General features: G+C 41.8%; 1 protein-coding gene across 1 annotated transcript in view; it reads left to right on the top strand.

Annotated features, from left to right (window-relative positions):
- ryr2a (ryanodine receptor 2a (cardiac)) overlaps nt 1-20,007 on the top strand; it is a 100,413-nt gene that overhangs the window by 10,036 nt on the left and 70,370 nt on the right. Inside the window, exons 2-10 of the mRNA XM_057359207.1 lie at nt 7,497-7,616; nt 8,610-8,714; nt 12,007-12,027; nt 13,929-13,943; nt 14,655-14,729; nt 14,828-14,906; nt 15,001-15,113; nt 18,372-18,471; nt 18,666-18,762. Coding sequence (XP_057215190.1) covers nt 7,497-7,616; nt 8,610-8,714; nt 12,007-12,027; nt 13,929-13,943; nt 14,655-14,729; nt 14,828-14,906; nt 15,001-15,113; nt 18,372-18,471; nt 18,666-18,762 — 725 coding nt within the window. The remainder of the gene's footprint in view (nt 1-7,496; nt 7,617-8,609; nt 8,715-12,006; nt 12,028-13,928; nt 13,944-14,654; nt 14,730-14,827; nt 14,907-15,000; nt 15,114-18,371; nt 18,472-18,665; nt 18,763-20,007) is intronic.

Here is a 20,007-nt window from a genome sequence, read left to right as displayed (position 1 = left end):
CACACACACACACTAATGCTAATGTTCGTGTAGTGTTCTAGATCACACACACACACACTAATGTTAATGTTCGTGTAGTGTTCTAGATCACACACACACACTAATGTTAATGTTTGTGTAGTGTTCTAGATCACACACACACACTGATGAGGGTTCACTTATAAAGACTTGTGTCTGTACAGCTTCAGGTTTGTGTGTGAGTAGATGGTAAAGTTTGAGAGATTTGTTCAGATCTCAAACAGGGATGACCTCACAGGTGTGTGTGTGTGTGTGTGTGTGTGTGTGTTTTTGTGTGTTGTGTAACACAGTGTGGTATAATGATTTCACTTCTACATGTGTTCAGCGAGATTCAATGTCTTTAGTGTTCTACATCTCGTACAGTTCTGAAATATCCACTGAAAAACACTTCAGTAAAGTACCATGGTATTACTATGATACATGTTGGCATGTAAATACTATGGTATGCAGGGCTTTTAAAATGTATTTTACTACAGATTACAAAATACATGCTTTAAAAGTAATTTGTAATGTATTTCGTTATATTACACAAGTTCTGTAACTTAATCTAAATACTTTAGAATACTTTGGAATACTGATAAGGTACGTAACACAAAGGGATCATCAAACAGAGGACTTGGTTTTCCTCTGCATTTTATTTTAAACAACATTAGTTTTCCACAATATATTTTAAAGCAAAAAAGCACACAATCGTAGAAAAAAGAAAAGGAAAAATGCTGATGCTCAAAAAGGCAGCATAATGCATTAAGAGCTGAGGTGTGTCAACTTTTTTGAATTGGAGGCAAAATGTACTTCTTTTGTCGTCTGGGAAACATGTGGTTATACATGCTTAATGTGAAGGGCAGAACTACATGAAAAAAATATGATCTATAAACAAAATAAAACATCTTTACACATCATCCTGTTTAAACATTTTCACCCCCTTCTCTGAATGCTGCATTATGTTTCATGGAAACTTGTTTCCATCACTAAATAAAAATTTAAATTTCGTTTTTTCAAAATTGCGAGATTTAAACTCGCAGTTGCAAGTTATGAAATCAGAATCGCATGAAAAACTCACAATTGCGAGATCTCGCAATTTTGACATTTGTATAGTAAGTTTATTTCATGCAATTCTGACTTTATAACTTTATAACAATTCAGAGTTTTTTTCTCAAGCTCAATGAGATGAGAGCATGACACATGATGTATCTGATGGTGATTTAGTGAGGAAGTGACATCAGCAAACACAAGCCCAGAGACTTTCACTCATTATCTTAATGTGTTATGTATTAAAAATGTATCAGACAACACTGACTGTGTGTGCGTTTGTGTGTGTGCGTGTGTGTGTGGATGCTGCTGGAGGCAGTAGGTATTTGTTTTCTAGAATACGACAACAGGCAGATGGAGCCACATAGAATATTAATGAAGACCTCAATCATTGTGTGTGTGTGTGTGTGTGTGTGTGTGTGTGTGTGTCTGGGCGTTTATAAATGCTGATGTCAAGAGATTATATGTGTGTGTTCTCTGTTGTCTTTTTTTGTGATGTGATGGCTGTTGTATTTCCTCTTAATGCCATCAGGAGTGTGTGTGTGTGTGTGTGTGTGTGTGTGTGTGTGTGTCAGTGAGGTGACTGATTCTGTTGCCGCACTGATCCATGTGTTGTGTTTCTCCTGCTTCATCTCGGTTTCATGACATAACTTGATTAAAGGCTTCGCTTCCAGTTAAATCATTTATATCCGGAGGAGCTCACGCACACACACACACACACACGCATACTGTAACTCCAGACATACAGCACTGTATACACACACAATCACAAACACACACCAGATACACATAACACCAGACATGTCAGTGACACACACACGCACGCACACACAAAAGTGCAAGTGAGATAAGAGATCTGTGGTGGTGAGACAGGTGAGCACATATGACATGTTATTCACATGTAATTAATTCATAAATGTGAGGTGGTGAAAATAATATTTGTGTTGTGAGGTTTGTGTGTTTGATGTATTCAGTGGTTTTTCAGCCCCCAGAGTTGTTATTTATTTGTACTGTATGTAAATGTAATTATGAAACATGACTGAAGGCCGACTCCTTTTGTGTGTGTGTGTGTACAGGTACTGTATGTATCTGGCATGTCTTACGTTGTGTGTGTGTGAAATGTGATGTTGCTCGCGAGGCCATTAAAGGTTGTGAATGTGTGATGCAGTCATTCCTTTAGTAGAAGCCATTAGAAGACCTCCGTTATGATGTCATGGACGTGGTTGCCCCTGGCGACACGATCTTTTGAAGAAGTGTTTTATACACAGACACTGACTGTACCTTGACTGTGTGTGTGCGATGGTTCATCATTCTGTGCAGACTCACAGTCTGATCACAGTTCTGCAGTCAGTTAGACATCATCATACTGCGCTGACAGCAGTGCGCACTCTTCTAAGATCAGTTTGACGTGTGTGTAGAGCGTTTAGGGTCTTATGACCTTGTATGAGGGTTTGGAACAGGGATGTGTGTGTTGCTGGTTTTAGTTTTTGTGCGGTTAGAGGTCATAACACCCACATTCACTCTGGGAGGGCGGATGGATGTGCAGAGGTGCATGATGGGAAATCACGTGTTTAGTGTGTGGGATGTTTATGAGCGTCATCATCTGACCAGAGGCGTCAACAAACCTATATACTGTATATAAATAGTGTGTGTGAGAGAGAGAGAGAGCAGATGTCAGCACTCACTGTATTAACTCTGATCACTGTGTTTTGAGTTGATGGATCTGATGGCCGTGCGCGAGAAAAGCACTAGTCCACTAGGGGTCAATACACACACAGAAAGTGTGCAGTGTGCCGTTGTCGAAGAACGATACAAATCCAACACGCTGAAGCATATCCTTCTCTATACTGTTTGGTTGTTGTTCTTTGTTGTCTTGCTGTTTGCTTGGATTGTTTGCATTGGCGAATGACTTCCTCTATCATTAATTTGCAGTGGGTCTGTGAATGACGCGACTCAGCGCTGCCCTCTGACAGTCTGGTAGAGCACACATACTCATTTGTACTGCGCATGTGTCGAACTCGGACGTTTGTGCGCGAGACGGACACGGAAAGTCAAGTATACCCGCTCCTTAAGTCTCATCTGTGTCTCAGATATTTCTCTTTCTGAGAAAAAGAGTCAGAAATGTCAGAAATGTCTCTGTTATTAGAGTTTCAGAAGAGATGTCAACAATGACTACGGTTATAATCGCATCAATAATGTGATTATTTCCAATAATCTGAAAAGGACTTAATTGCAGTAACATGTTTACATGTAAGTTTTATTAGTCTGATTATTTGCTATAATGCACTATACAAACCATGATCGCAGATACAGTAGGTGTGTGTTACTGGCTTCTGCCTTTGACACTGTTAACCACCACATCCTCCTGGTGACCCTCAAGGCTATGAGTGTCTCTGGAGTGGTGCTACAATGGTTCAGATCTTACCTCTCAGGTAGGTCATTTAGAGTATCCTGGAGAGGAGAGGTCTCTGAGTCCCAACATCTCCACACAGGGGTGCCTCAGGGCTCAGTGTTTGGGCCGTTGCTCTTTTCTGTATACATGACATCCCTAGGCTCTGTCATTTGGAAACATGGCTTTTCCTATCACTGCTATACGGATGATAAACAACTCCACCTGTCATTTCAGCCTGACAATCCGACTGTTTCTGCATGCATTTCAGCATGCCTGAGCGACATTTCGCTCTGGATGAATGACCATCACCTGCAGCTGAACCTTGCTAAAACAGAACTGCTTGTAATCCCAGCCGACCCAAAGATTCATCACATCCTCTCTATTCAACTGGGCTCATCGACCATCACATCTTCCAGAACGGCCAGAAACCTGTGAGTGGTGATCGATGATCAGTTTAACTTCACTGTTGCCGGTCCTGTAGATTCATCCTGTACAACATTAGGAAAATGAGACCTTTCATATCCCAGCATGCTACGCAAGTCCTAGTCCAGGGTCCAGGCTCTTTTCTGTCCAGACTGGACTACTGCAATGCGCTACTAGCTGGACTTCCTGCTCGCACAACCAAACCTCTACAGATGATCCAGAATGCAGCGGCAAGAGTGGTCTTCAATGAACCGAAGAGAGCGCACGTCACTCCTCTCTTCACTAAGTGACATTGGCTCTCTATAGTCGCTCGCATCAAATTCAAAACTCTGCTCTTGGCCTACAAGACCACCACTGGTTCTGCACCCCTTATCTTCGTTCACTAATACAGATTAATACACCCGCCAGATCCCTACGCTCTGCAAACGAACCACGTCTTGTGGTGTCATCCCAGAAAGGTAAAAGATCTCTCTCACGTACCTTCTCTGGATCGGTTCCACATTTGTGTAATGACCTGCCCGCTGCTACAAGATCAGCAGATTCTGTGGCTATCTTTAAGAACCGTCTGAATGCACATCTCTTCCGTCAACACCTGACTGATCAGTTCTGACTTCTATCTCTTTTCTACTCTTTCAATATAAAAAAAACACTTAGCTTTGTATACTGTGATAGGCTATCTGCTGCCAGAAGTCAAAATTATTGAAGATCTCAATATGAACTCAAATGCACTCAAATCCAGATTATTTGACCTCTACAATCTATATTCATTTACACCTCCAGATTCTTCATGTGTCTCAACAATTACACTCTCACTTCATTCTCTTTACTTTAAGAGGAGCATCTGAGACTAAGGCCCAATCCCAATTCTATTTTCTACCCCTTTGCCGACCCCTCGCCCCTTCCCCTTGCCCCTTGAAACAAAGTGGCAAGGGGAAGGGTTACAAATTTTCCACTTAGAAATGGGACACCACTACTACACTGGTATACGTCATCATACGTCGTTGCTAGCTCCTAACGTTATGTCAGAGCTATGTTATGTCAGAGCTATGTACTGACATTTTTTCAGTAATGTTTGCAGTGTCTCACACACACACACACACACACACACACGCACGCACACACACGCACGCACGCACGCACGCACACACACACACACACACACACACTCTCTCTCTTTTCTGAAATGTAGATTGGTCTCCCGCAGTGTCTGTATCTGCAGTGGCATGTTTTGAAAGTCTCTCACAGGACATGCGCCGATGCACCGGGTATATGACATAGAAATATATTTTCTAATATCGTGCAATCAGTGCTGTCCGATTTTTTGCAAACGTTAAAAGAACATCACCGTAAACAAACACAAGATTGAATGTAACATACATAAAATTAAAAATTGTCATAAAAATCCTTATTAATGGCAAAAATCACTTACATTAGGGTCTGCTTGCTCGAGTGAGCAGCCATGTTGGAAATTTCTCTTAACCCTTCGTTTGAAGTGAGGTCCTGAAAAATATTAATTTGACGGGCTATCTGGCCCTTCCCCTTACCCCTAGCCCTCCAACCAAAAGAGAATTGAGACGCCCCTACCCCTTCATGTGAACGCGCCAAACGGAGGGGTAGGGGGTGAATTGGGATTGGGCCTTAGTTGATGCTTAAATGAGCAACAAATGAGAAGCATTAAATCTCCTGAGCTATAAAAGATCAAACTCTGAGAAAGAACGTTTGTCCTCTGAGGATGCTGCAGATTCAGACTGCTCACAGATGATCTCTCTCTCTCTCTCTCTCTCTCTCTCTCTCTCTCACACTCTCTGTCTCTCTCTCTCTCTCTGTCTCTCTCCTTCTGTCTTTGCTGCAGCATCCTTTAGGCATGATTTTTTTCAGTAATGTTTGCAGTGTCTCACACACACACACACACACGCACGCACGCACACACGCACGCACGCACGCACGCACGCACGCACGCACGCACGCACACACACACACACACACACACACACACACTCAGGCTTTGGTTGACTATCTCCGTGGGGACAGTCCATAGGCGTAATGTTTTTATACTGTACAAACTGTATATTCTATCCCCTATCCCTAACCCTATCCCTAAACCTATCCCTAACCCTATCCCTAACCCTAAAGATCATAGAACACTTTTGGCATTTTTAGATTTGTAAAAAATATTGTTCTGTATAATTTATTAGCTTTTGTGCCCATGAGGACCTCAATTTTGGTCCCCACGGTGACACGAGTCCCCATGTGTTGGTGTGTATTCAGGTTTAGGTCCCCACCGGGATATACAAACATGAACACGCACACACGCACGCACGCACGCGCGCGCACGCACGCACACACGCACGCACGCACACACACACACACACACACTCTCTCTCTTTTCTGAAATGTAGATTGGTCTCCCGCAGTGTCTGTATCTGCAGTGGCATGTTTGAAAGTCTCTCACAGTATTTGTAGTGTCTGGTACAGTATGTGTGATGTCATCATTCAGTAGCTACAGTGATGTTAAATGCGTCACGCTCATAAGACAGTCAGTCTCGGGTCTATAACAGTGTTAGTGCACACACGCACACATACACACACACACTCACTCACGCACGCACACACAAACACACACGCACACACGCACACACACGCACACCGGTGGTTACAGGAGAAATGCGGAGGGGTTTCCTAACAGAGGAGGAAGTGAAGCTCTGCCAGGAGATATACCCCACAATCTCTCTCTCTCTCACTCACTCGCTTAAATTCATCACTCCGTGTGGGAGGAAGGATTTAGAAACACTGAAACCTTTTTTCACAAATGTAGCATTTTCAGATTCTTGAAAACAGTCCTATCATTTAATCTTGTTGATACAAACCTGTCTGACTCTGAGATGTTAGGATGAAAATCCTGTTACTGTAGTGAATTCCTTCTTTGAGACTAAAATATCCTGACTTCTGTCATCATTGTCATTTAAAGAGGTGTGTTCTCACAGGAATTTGTGACAGTCACGAAATTGAGTCATGGGACTTTTTTCATGTCACTCAGCACCACTGTCAATCTAATGTATTTTGATACAAAGTATCTTTCATATGTCAAAAAATATATCAACTCAATCCGATGGGAATTCATACCTATTCGTACCTAGATTATTCGTGTGAATTCGTATGATCTTTTTGAGGTTTTATTATGATTTGTCTTTGGCATTGTGACATTAAGTTTAGGGCCGGGGTTAGGCTGGGATTTTATCATTGCTTTGCCGCCTCGTGAAATTGTGAAAACTTCCCCTGATATGAGGTTCTAAATAAATGTGTACACACGCCGTATGTATATTGAAAGTCGTGCTGAGTGACACCAGACCGGGGTTATCAATAGATTCTAAATTTCGTGACTGTCAGAAAATGCTGTAAGACTGGGTTGATTTTAATGATGGTTTGTGTGTTCATGCACGTGTGTGTTTGTGTGCGTGTGTGTGTGTGTTTGTGTGCGTGTGTGTGTGTGTGTGTGTGTGTGTGTGTGTTTACAGTCACATACAGTATATAAATAATGGTGTGTGTCTATACAGACAAATATCTTAATAATGGTGTGTGTGTGTTTGTGTTTACAGTCATATGTATTAATGGTGGTGTGTTTGTTTGTGTTTAGGATGACGAGGTGGTCCTGCAGTGTTCAGCGATGGTCCATAAGGAGCAGCAGAAGCTCTGTCTCGCTGCTGAGGGCTTCGGAAACAGACTCTGTTTTCTGGAGTCCACCTCCAACTCAAAGGTACAGCTCACCTGTCTCACATCACATGTCTGATCTCACCTGTCTTACATCACATGTCTGATCTCACCTGTCTCACATCACCTGTCTGATCTCATATGTCTCACACCACCTTTCTGATCTCACCTGTCTCACATCACCTGTCTGATCTCACATGTCTCACACCACCTGTCTGATCTCACCTGTCTCACACCACCTGTCTGATCTCACCTGTCTCACATCTGTCTCACATCACCTGTCTGATCTCACCTGTCTCACGCCACCTGTCTGACATCACCTGTCTCACACCACCTGTCTGATCTCACCTGTCTCACATCTGTCTCACATCACCTGTCTGATCTCACCTGTCTCACACCACCAGTCTAATCTCACCTGTCTCACATCACCTGTCTGATCTCACCCATCTCACACCACCTGTCTGTTCTCACCTGTCTCACACCACCTGTCTGATCTCACCTGTCTCACATCACCTGTCTGTTCTCACCTGTCTCTCAGCTCTGGTATATAAGCTGTGAGACTAAATATTTGTAAAGAGACCCATTTCTCTACACAAACAACGCTCTATAAAGAATATGATTCAGTTTAGATTTATACGCTCTGTCATTTTCACAGATATCAGTATGATCAGTATGGATTTAAAACTATGAGACACTGCATGTGTGTAACTCCACGTGTGTCTGAATTAGCATGTGAGAGGTTTAATTGATCCTTCAATATGAAGCCTGTTGTGGGTGACAATGATTTAATAATCATTCTCGTAAAGACACTTAATAATGTTTGAGAGACAAGAGAGAGCTGTAATAGTGTTTGACTACTCAGGCCTGTAAGTGATGGACGATCTCTCTGTTTTCTAATAGCACAGCTCTTATATCACACTGAAAATCTGTTTCTGTTCCTCTACCACTGATGACATTATAAACAGATTAGACCAGAAACATGTTTATACAGAAAAACACAGAGATGTCCATCACCTGAACCGATCGCTTGGTTTTTCAGAACGTTCCTCCGGATCTCTCCATCTGTACCTTTGTCCTGGAGCAGTCTCTGTCTGTACGAGCGCTGCAGGAGATGCTGGCCAACACCGAGGAACGGGCCGAAGGGGTGAGTCTCTGGAAACACGTCTGATTAAGATGTTCTTCGGACGTCACCAGTATTTTCAAACATATCAGTAAAGAGTTCATTTCCAAAATAATTTAGAATAAAAAAAAAACAGAATTGGAAAATTGTATCTTGGTCAAATTCACCCAAAGACGGAAATAATTAGAAAGACTTTTATTTCTTTAACGTTCTTTAACAGTCACCTGCAGAGATCATCAGAGAATAATGAACACTAAACATGTGCCCTCAGTAGTGTACATATGCTAACACACACACACTCATAATGTATCTGACAGTAAGAATGAGGATTTGGTGTTTTCACTTTGATTTATCAGAGTTTATGTCCCTCAGTTGCCATAGAAACAGAGGTCTGTACAGATACATCAATGGATATTTGTGTCTATTTGATGGTCTTTTCATGAATATGCACTTTATTAAAGTAATCACATGTTTTCATTGTATAAACTATTAAATATTTCATATTTTTTTGTTTAATTTTAACTGGCTACATTTTGTTTTATTTGATGTACACTCACCTAAAGGATTATTAGGAACACCTGTTCAATTTCTCATTAATGCAATTATCTAATCAACCAATCACATGGCAGTTGCTTCAATGCATTTAGGGGTGTGGTCCTGGTCAAGACAATCTCCTGAACTCCAAACTGAATGTCAGAATGGGAAAGAAAGGTGATTTAAGCAATTTTGAGCGTGGCATGGTTGTTGGTGCCAGACGGGCCGGTCTGAGTATTTCACAATCTGCTCAGTTACTGGGATTTTCACGCACAACCATTTCTAGGGTTTACAAAGAATGGTGTGAAAAGGGAAAAACATCCAGTATGCGGCAGTCCTGTGGGCGAAAATGCCTTGTTGATGCTAGAGGTCAGAGGAGAATGGGCCGACTGATTCAAGCTGATAGAAGAGCAACTTTGACTGAAATAACCACTCGTTACAACCGAGGTATGCAGCAAAGCATTTGTGAAGCCACAACACGCACAACCTTGAGGCAGATGGGCTACAACAGCAGAAGACCCCACCGGGTACCACTCATCTCCACTACAAATAGGAAAAAGAGGCTACAATTTGCACGAGCTCACCAAAATTGGACAGTTGAAGACTGGAAAAATGTTGCCTGGTCTGATGAGTCTCGATTTCTGTTGAGACATTCAAATGGTAGAGTCAGAATTTGGCGTAAACAGAATGAGAACATGGATCCATCATGCCTTGTTACCACTGTGCAGGCTGGTGGTGGTGGTGTAATGGTGTGGGGGATGTTTTCTTGGCACACTTTAGGCCCCTTAGTGCCAATTGGGCATCGTTTAAATGCCACGGCCTACCTGAGCATTGTTTCTGACCATGTCCATCCCTTTATGACCACCATGTACCCATCCTCTAATGGCTACTTCCAGCAGGATAATGCACCATGTCACAAAGCTCGAATCATTTCAAATTGGTTTCTTGAACATGACAATGAGTTCACTGTACTAGAATGGCCCCCACAGTCACCAGATCTCAACCCGATAGAACATCTTTGGGATGTGGTGGAACGGGAGCTTCGTGCCCTGGATGTGCATCCCACAAATCTCCATCAACTGCAAGATGCTATCCTATCAATATGGGCCAACATTTCTAAAGAATGCTTTCAGCACCTTGTTGAATCAATGCCACGTAGAATTAAGGCAGTTCTGAAGGCGAAAGGGGGTCAAACACCGTATTAGTATGGTGTTCCTAATAATCCTTTAGGTGAGTGTATATATCATATATAAAAAATAAACTATACACAAATAATTATTTTTAGTGTTGCAAAAATTGCAAATCCTATTGAAAATAAAACAGCTCATGTAATAATGAGTTTGACCTGTTGTCGGTTAAGCTGTTTAAACAAACAAAGAGATATTTGAAGTGTTGTGATGAGAAGTGATTCTTGGTTTTATTCTGGATGTTGGACTGTGTGTTCTGTTTTCTGCATCTATTCAGAATAGTTGTGATGTGCTGCATCCGTAATTGATTAGATTTTTCCCTCTGAGTCTTTTTGTTGCTAAATTCATAAAAATCCTGAATTCTGAGCACAAAGAAGCATGTGCTGTGTGTGTGTGTGTGTGTGTGTGTGTGTGTGTGTGCTTGTGCACGTGCGTGTGTGTTCAGTGACGCTGCAGGCGGGGGTGCAGAAATGTAAAGGCGGAGGATAAAAGTGCACTAAATGCTGAGCGTAGCAGGATGTGTGTGTGTGTGTGTGTGTGCGTGCGTGTGTGTGTGTGTGTGAAAGAGATCCTGTATGCAGAAGTGTCTCACTGTGTGTGAAGAACCATCACATGTGCAGGACGAAATTGGAAGATCAGAACAACTCGCTGTTCTGCTCTCTCTCTCAGTCACACTTTAATGGTGCCTGTTCTCTTTCAGGTCCAGTTGGCAAAATCATATTTACAGGTGCATGGAGGATGTGATGGAAATGACATTAATAGAAGTGTTATGTACACTTTAGAGGACATACAGAGACACACAGATCTGTAGAAGAGCGCGCGCGTGTGTGGGGAGAGAGAGAGATTCCTCTCGGTTCAGCAGGGCTGGGCAGACTGCACCAAAACACCCACGTCACACACACACACACACACACACACACACGCACACACGCACACACACACACATGCAGAATGTTGTACAGTAGTTCTGGTCTTGTGTTATATAAGAGAAGAGCTGCTCTATTTATCAGCGTAACGTCATCAATGTAAAAAAAATATTTGAACACTTAAACGTTCTCTCTCATGTCATTCAGTATATGTAGTTTACTAATACACATGTTAATAAATGGAGCCTCAATTAACCTGAGAATGATGTGTACTGATGATCAGTGATGTGTGATGTGAGGTCAGATGTCATTTCATTTATTAATACTTTAATTATTTCATTTGATGACAGAACAGCAAACGGACGTTGTTGTGATGATCAGTTAAACATCGGCATTAACGCTTCACTCATTTTTGAGCAGAGTGTGACCTTTGACCTCTGATGACCCATGTTTGATGTCACATGCATCAATATTAAAATGAAAGAATGTTCCTCTCTAAACATTCTTTTGTCATGACAGTTCAGCTCCATAAAATTCTCATTACTGTAAAAAAAACTTGTTATTGTTACTGTATTTTTAAAACTTTTTTTACCAGTACAGTAAACATGATTCTCATTATGACGTTTGCTCGGACTGAAGGAGTCTGATGTTGATGTCTGATGAGAACAATCATGATGTTTCATTCTTTCATTCTGCTGTTTTTCCTTTCTGCCTTCATCACAACTACAGCACATAGACATGGAGAGATGGGTACGTCTACACGCACACACACACACACACACACACACACACACGCACACACACACACACACACACACACGACACAGCACAGCACACACACACACAGCACACGCACGCACGCACACACACACACAGACACGCACGCACGCACACACACACGCACGCACACACGCACGCACGCACACACACACACACACACACACACACACACACACACACACACACACACAGGCTTTGGTTGACTATCCCCGTGGGGACAGTCCATAGGCGTAATGTTTTTATACTGTACAAACTGTATATTCTATCCCCTATCCCTAACCCTATCCCTAAACCTAAAGATCATAGAACACTTTTTGCATTTTTAGATTTGTAAAAAATATTGTTCTGTACAATTTATTAGCTTTTTGCCCCTGGGGACCTCAATTTTGGTCCCCACGGTGACACGAGTCCCCATGTGTTGGTGTGTATTCAGGTTTAGGTCCCCACCGGGATATACAAACATGAACACACACACACACACACATGTTGGGTTTCCATGTTTTATGGGGACATTCCATAGACACAATGGTTTTTATACTGTACAAACTGTATCTCATATTCCCTCCCCTAACCCTAACAATCACACACAACTGTCTGCTCTTTTAATTTTCACAAAAGTTATTCTGTATGATTTATAAGCTTGTTCCTCATGGGGACCAAAACAATGTCCCACAAGGACAAGGATTTTGGATATTGCCATCTTTGTGGGGACATTTTGTCCCCATACCGTAGGGTTTACCCTTCCCACACACACACACAGCACACACACACACACACACACACACACACACACACACACACACACACACAAGCACACACACACACACACACAACACTCCACTTATTCCATTATTTCTGCATTATTTTCATGCTCTGACCATCATTTCGATCTGAGATCTATGCCATTGGCCAGTACAGATGATAAGAATGATTTATGCTGAGCTCTTAATCTCTCGTGTGTGTTTACAGTACAGTGTGTGCTGTGTTCAGATAGCATTGATCTGCTGAATTGATTTGGATCTTTTGTATTGTGGTGAATGTGGAGCCAATCACAAGCACTCGTTGACACGCACACGCACTCCAACAAAAAACGCACGCACACACAAACGCACGACACACACACCGCAACACCCACAAACACATATCACACACCCACCCACCACGCACACACACACACATACACACAACCAAAACAACATGCACCACACATTACACACACACACCCCATGCGCACACACACACAACCCACACAAATGCACAACAGACACACACACATGCACACACACACACACACACACACACAAACACGCACGCATACACACACAAACACGCACGCACACACAAACACACACAAACACGCAAGCACGCACACACACACGAACACATATACACACACACCCAAACACACACCCAATCACACACACGCGCACACACACACACATATACACACACACAAACACACACCAAAACACACGCACGTGCACGCACACGCATATACACACACAAACACACACCCAAAAACATGCGCACACACACACATATACACGCGCACACACAAACATATGCACACACACACAAATATACATACACATGTCATTACACAGATTTGTGTCCTCATAAAACATGTATACAAGCACACACACCCAATCACACACACACACACACACACGCACACAAATATACATACACATAGACACATGCACACACATGACATGCATGTAGTACAGTATGTTGAGATGGACAGAAGCTTGCGTGTTTGAAGGGTCAGAGTCATATATCATTCTGAAAACATCCTGACTTCAGTGTCATGAGCTCTAGATGAAGATCTGTAATGAGTGTCTTGTGTGTTTTTATCTTCTTTTGGGCCACAGAAATTCATGATGAAGGTAGGACACTGTGTGTGTGTGTGTGTGTGTGTGTGTTGTTTATTGTGTGTGTCCTGCAGGGGTGTAGCTGTACAGCGATCTCACAACCATTAACACACTCTCACAATGTCAGTGTAAAGGTGCTTTATTGACATGATTGTGTAAACATTACACATAACACAAGAAACAAAACACAATAAGGTGGAAGAACAAGTAAGGTGCTATACACACACACACTTTCCCTCCCACACTCAGTTCGGTTGATTTTCAGGAGCTTGTAGTGTTGTGTTGTTGTATTTTGGGATGTGCTCTTCATGTGGTGTGTTAACTGGATTTTTCCGTGTCGGTGTTTATATGCGAATGAATTAGATGTTTGTGCAGAAGTCTAAACTCTTCTGTGGCAGTTGTGTGATAAACACCATATGTTGTTGTACGATATATTGATCAGGACTGTCTGACAAAACCATTTCAAATCTAATGTGATGATTTGTTTGTGTGTGTGTGTGTGTTAAGTCTACAAAAGTGTGTATTGGGTTAAGCCGTGTGTGCAGACGTGTGTGTGTAGTGTTTTATTCTGGTTGTCGGTGTGTTTGTGGAGTGTTTTTGTTGGGCTGGTCAGTGTGTTTGTGGGTGTTTCAGGTTGTTTTGTGGCTGGGAAGTAAACATGAAACAGACGTGTCATTGGTTATTATATCTTGTCACTGTGCGGTGTGTGTGTGTGTTGTGTTTCAGACGGCTCAGGGTGGAGGTCACCGGACGCTGTTGTACGGTCATGCAGTTTTACTGCGACACTCTTACAGCGGGATGGTGAGTGTGTGTGTGTGTGTGTGTGTGTGTGCGCGTGTGTTTGTGTATGCGCGTGCGTGTGTGTGTGTCTGACTGATGTGTTGTGTTTCTCTGTCCAGTATCTGTGCTGTCTCTCCACGGCTCGCTCATCTACAGACAAACTGGCTTTTGATGTTGGGCTTCAGGAAGACACGACAGGTGATGTCACTTCCTATTTACACTTCACGCATTATTTAAATACGCAGTGTTTTTGAATGTAGAACACTTATGATGTCATTCTGTGTGTGTGCAGGTGAGGCCTGTTGGTGGACCATTCACCCTGCGTCCAAACAGAGGTCAGAAGGAGAGAAAGTGAGAGTGGGAGATGATCTCATTCTGGTCAGCGTGTCGTCTGAACGCTATCTGGTGAGTTTGTCCCTGTGTCTCAATTCACATACTGTACATCCTATATAGTATTCAAAACTAGAACTAGTGCACACTTTAACAACTCCTATTACCCACAATTCACTGCAAGCGTGTATAGTGATGCTACATTGAATTCATAAAATAAGTGTTTCTTCACTGAATTAATGAATTAATTAGGGTTGTCAAACGATTAATCGCATCCAGAATAAAAGTTTGTGTTTACATAATATGTCCGTGTATTGCGCATATTTATTTTGTATTTATAACCACAGAAACATTCACATACATGTATGTATATTCAGGAAATATTTAGATTTATTTATATTTACCAATAATTTAAATTTTACTTTTTTTAAATATATGCATGCATGTGTATGTTTTTATTAAAAAAAAAAGCACAATAGACAGACATATATTATGTAAACACAAACTTTTATTCCGGATGCGATTAATCGCGATTAATCGTTTGACAGCCCTAGAATTAAATTATACAAGTTATTATTAAAATTATACATTCAATTAAAGTAAACATTGCATGAGAAATACTGACTGAAGAAATGCTGAGCAGGTGTTTTCTGTCGGAAACATTTATTCCGGAGATGATGTGTTCTTCTTTTACTCAGATGATGATATAAGAACGGATGTTTTCAGGATTGTCCAGCTGATGCACGCTCATGTTTCAGTGCAGTATGAAGAGATGACGATGCTGATGATGTGGATTGTATTTCATATATTTCGGATAGGGCTGGGAAAAAAGAAAAGAAAAATCTATTAATCGTTTTTTTAAAATGCGGTCAATTCAATATCGATTCTCAAAAGCTGTGAATATTTTTTTTTTCATATTTCCGCAAGCACTGAGCATTCATTAACGTGAATGTTATAGCTACTACTATCCACTAGATGTCACTTTTCTTTTTACAGCGGGTGGATGTTACAACAGGGAGCCTATGGTTCATTCATTGCTTAGTAAACATGGCGGATGCGTCGTGTGCTGTTGAATTTAACATCACCTTCACATAAAAGGCAGCGGTTCATATGATTGCAGCCCCTATCTACAGCTAATCTTGTGACATTTTGTTTGTTATACTGAATCTTAAATGTAAAATAACTAGGGCTGAAACAATTCCTCGAGTAACTCGAGTTATTCGAATACAAAAAATCATCGAGGCAATTTTTGTTGCCTCGAAGCCTCGTTTAATCCATTTAACTACAGTACACACGGAGCGCTGCGTTTCCCCACGGACCCTTATTACTGACGCACAGCCGCTAAACTATTCATGTTACAGGGCTCTGAAGTCTCATGCAAATGCATTCACCGTGAGACACACGCGTTTTAGTCTGTTCACACGCTCACACGTATTTCTCATGCTGATAAATAACTGATAGCTTATCGGGCTGTGACGGTTGCCGTAACAACCGCACCACCGCGATGGTAAAGTGCCAATGACGGTGGCGAACTGCCACCGGCGGTAGTGCACGTCACTCTGACAAATATAGGTGTAATAAATATGAGAGTTGCGATAACGATTGCTAGTTGTAGCCTTTCAGTTGTGGATGGTTTTATTTAAAAGATTTTAAATTAACAGAAATTATTGTCATACGTTTCCGTTGGTGCGTTCGAGCGCTGGCCTGCACGGCAAAACCCAGGTTATTCTGCGGGTTTTGCAATGGATGTTGTTGTGAAATGAACAGATACGTAAAATCAAAACTGGCTATGACCCGCTTGCTTAGTGTCGGAGCGCGCGCAGGTTTTGCCGCGGTTGCGGAGAGACATCTTTTCATTTGCGCTCCTGTGCACATCTTCTGAACGTGCATTTAGTGCAGCTTTACACATTTTAATCTGGACAATGTCAACAAGTAAGTTTCACATCAACGAGTCGGAAAAAGTAAAGTTTTTATGGCAATCTGAATAGGAAAGCCAATGTAGGTTTAAACAGTTTGTTTCAAATGGAATTGTTAAGGACCGTAAGGGTTAATACGCCACTGACTGAAGTTACTGCAACAAGAGCTTTTTTATTTAGTATTTAGCTTTCTTATATCATTTAAGTTTTCATTATTTACTGATGTTTATTTCAATGTTTTATATGCTGTAGTCTGCCGTTTCACTGATGGATTTGCGCGTTAAACATTGACGGATGTTTCATCCTCATTTATTTCAGATATCATATTTCAATTATTTAACAATTTCAAGTATTTAAATAAGGTCTATATTTCTCTTCCACTCGTCATGTGGTTGCTACACGCAAATATAATAATATAAATATTATTTATATAAATAATATATATTTCTCAACCACCGCACCATCTATTACCACCGCAGTGGTAAAAAACTGCCACCGTCACAGCATTAATAGCTTATTGAAATGGTGAACTGATATTTTACTTAGTTTTAGTCTATTTTACGAGTGAAACTTGTTTTCCGGCTGCATTGAGTCCATCAAACTAGATGCGGACTAGTGGACACCGAATCCTGTTATTTACACATGTCATCTGTCTGGTCTGCGTGTCTGAGTGAATGAACTGCACAGTTTAACGTGCTACACGCGTGATGCTCATGAATTTGTCTGCGTCTGCGCTGAATGAGGACATGAACTTCACCTCCAGAGTTGAATCGAATCGAGAGCTTGTGAATCGGGAATCGAACTGAACGAATCGAGAGCTTGTGAATCAAGAATCGAATTGAATCGAGACCTTGTGAATCGAGAATCGAATGGAATCGAGAGCTTGTGAATCGAGAATCAAATTGAGAGCTTGTGAATCGGGAATCGAACTGAACGAATCGAGAGCTTGTGAATCGAGAATCGAATGGAATCGAGACCTTGTGAATCGAGAATCGAATGGAATCGAGACCTTGTGAATCGAGAATCAAATTGAGAGCTTGTGAATCGGGAATCGAACTGAACGAATCGAGATCTTGTGAATCGAGAATCGAATGGAATCGAGACCTTGTGAATCGAGAATCCAATTGAGAGTTTGTGAATCGGGAATCGAGCTGAACGAATCGAGACCTTGTGAATCGAGAATCGAATGGAATCAAGACCTTGTGAATCGAGAATCGAATGGAATCGAGATCTTGTGAATCGAGAATTGAATCAAATCGAATCGAGAGCTTGTGAATCGGAATCGAATCGGGACATCAGAATCGATACCCAGCCCTAATTTCGGCTGAAGACATGCAGTGTTTGACGTAAGTGTTTACGTGTTAGAAACAGGACGTTAAACGTCTCTTATGTCTCTGGGTGTCTTTCTGTGTCTCAGCACTTGTCTTATGGTAATGGAAGTTTACATGTGGACGCAGCGTTCCAGCAAACCCTGTGGAGCGTAGCACCCATCTGCTCGGGGAGTGAAGTGGCTCAGGGTGAGTGTGTGATAACCGCTTGACTCTTTAAGTGAAAGCTGAAATGCTCTTTAAATGTGTGGTCAGTCACCACCACAAACACACAACACATAAACATTCCTGACCAAGGCCACACATTTACTGTAAGTGAGAATCTGATCAATGAATACTTGAACCGTTAATCTGACGTGACCAGATGATAATGCTTGTTTCAGGCTTTCTGATTGGTGGAGATGTTCTACGGCTGCTTCATGGTCACATGGATGAATGTTTGACGGTCCCGTCTGGAGAACACGGAGAAGAGCAGCGCAGGTCAATGTTCAGGAGAAATAAAAGTTCTGTTATTATTTCTCTTTTATGGAGTGTGAGGACGAGGACAGATGCTGTTCAGACTCAAACCAATCCATGTCCAATTTGATGTGTGATGTCACGTTATGACACTGACTCAACACTATTGGTTCTCATGTGTCACGTGACCCCTTACAGCACGACGGTATGTTTTGTGTGTAGACGGGTGAATTAGATTTGTGATGTCCAGCGTAGATGAAGATTTTTCAGTAAATAAAGAGCTTAACTCTTGTTCTGCTTTTGTGAGAGTTTGATGATATTTTTCTGTCATTATTTACTTTAATAAGTGACATAAATATGATATAAATATGAGATGAATGATTTCTTCAGGGGTCACGTGTGAGGATGCTCTGGTGCTTTTACGGTCATGTTGATGAAACACACGACCTGATCGTTGTAGTGAACAATATTTCAGCTCTAAGAGGCTGCAGTGAGTGGGATGAGAGCGAGACTGATGTTTACAACTCTACAGATCCATCAAACAATTCTAAACAATAGCTACAGTCTACACATCAACTGTTTTTATAAGACACAAAAACAAACACAAGCACACCTCTAAACTATTTGCATTTGTTGAAGTAGGACGTTCAGTCTTTAAATAGAGGAACAGAGACACAGATAAAAGTCTCCTGTGAGGTGATGATGAGACAGAATGAGATCTTGTGTTTCTGTAGTTACAGCATCAGCTCTCTATGGACACACACACACACACACACACATGTCTGGTTTACTATCTCCGTGGGGACAGTCCATAGGCGTAATGTTTTTATACCCTGTCCCTAAACCTAAAGATCATAGAACACTTTTTGCATTTTTAGATTTGTAAAAAATATTGTTCTGTATAATTTATTAGCTTTTGTGCCCATGAGGACCTCAATTTTGGTCCCCACGGTGACACGAGTCCCCATGTGTTGGTGTGTATTCAGGTTTAGGTCCCCACCGGGATATACAAACATGAACACACACACACACACACACACCAGAGACAGACAGAGAGAGAGAGAGAGAGAGAGAGAGAGAGAGAGAGAGAGAGAGAGAGAGAGAGAGAGAGAGAGAGGGAGAGAGAGAGAGAGAGAGAGAGGAGAGAGAGAGAGAACAGAGAGAGAGAGAGAGAGAGAGAGAGAGAGAGAGAGAGAGAGAGAGGAGAGAGAGAGAGAGAGAGAGAGAGAGAGAGAGAGAGAGAGAGAGAGAGAGGAGAGAGAGGGAGAG

The sequence above is a fragment of the Triplophysa rosa genome, linkage group LG18, assembly GCF_024868665.1.
Source record: "Triplophysa rosa linkage group LG18, Trosa_1v2, whole genome shotgun sequence".
Lineage (NCBI taxonomy): Eukaryota > Metazoa > Chordata > Actinopteri > Cypriniformes > Nemacheilidae > Triplophysa > Triplophysa rosa.
The sequence above is the reverse complement of the archived record's forward strand: the minus strand, read 5'-3'. Positions and strand labels throughout refer to the sequence as shown.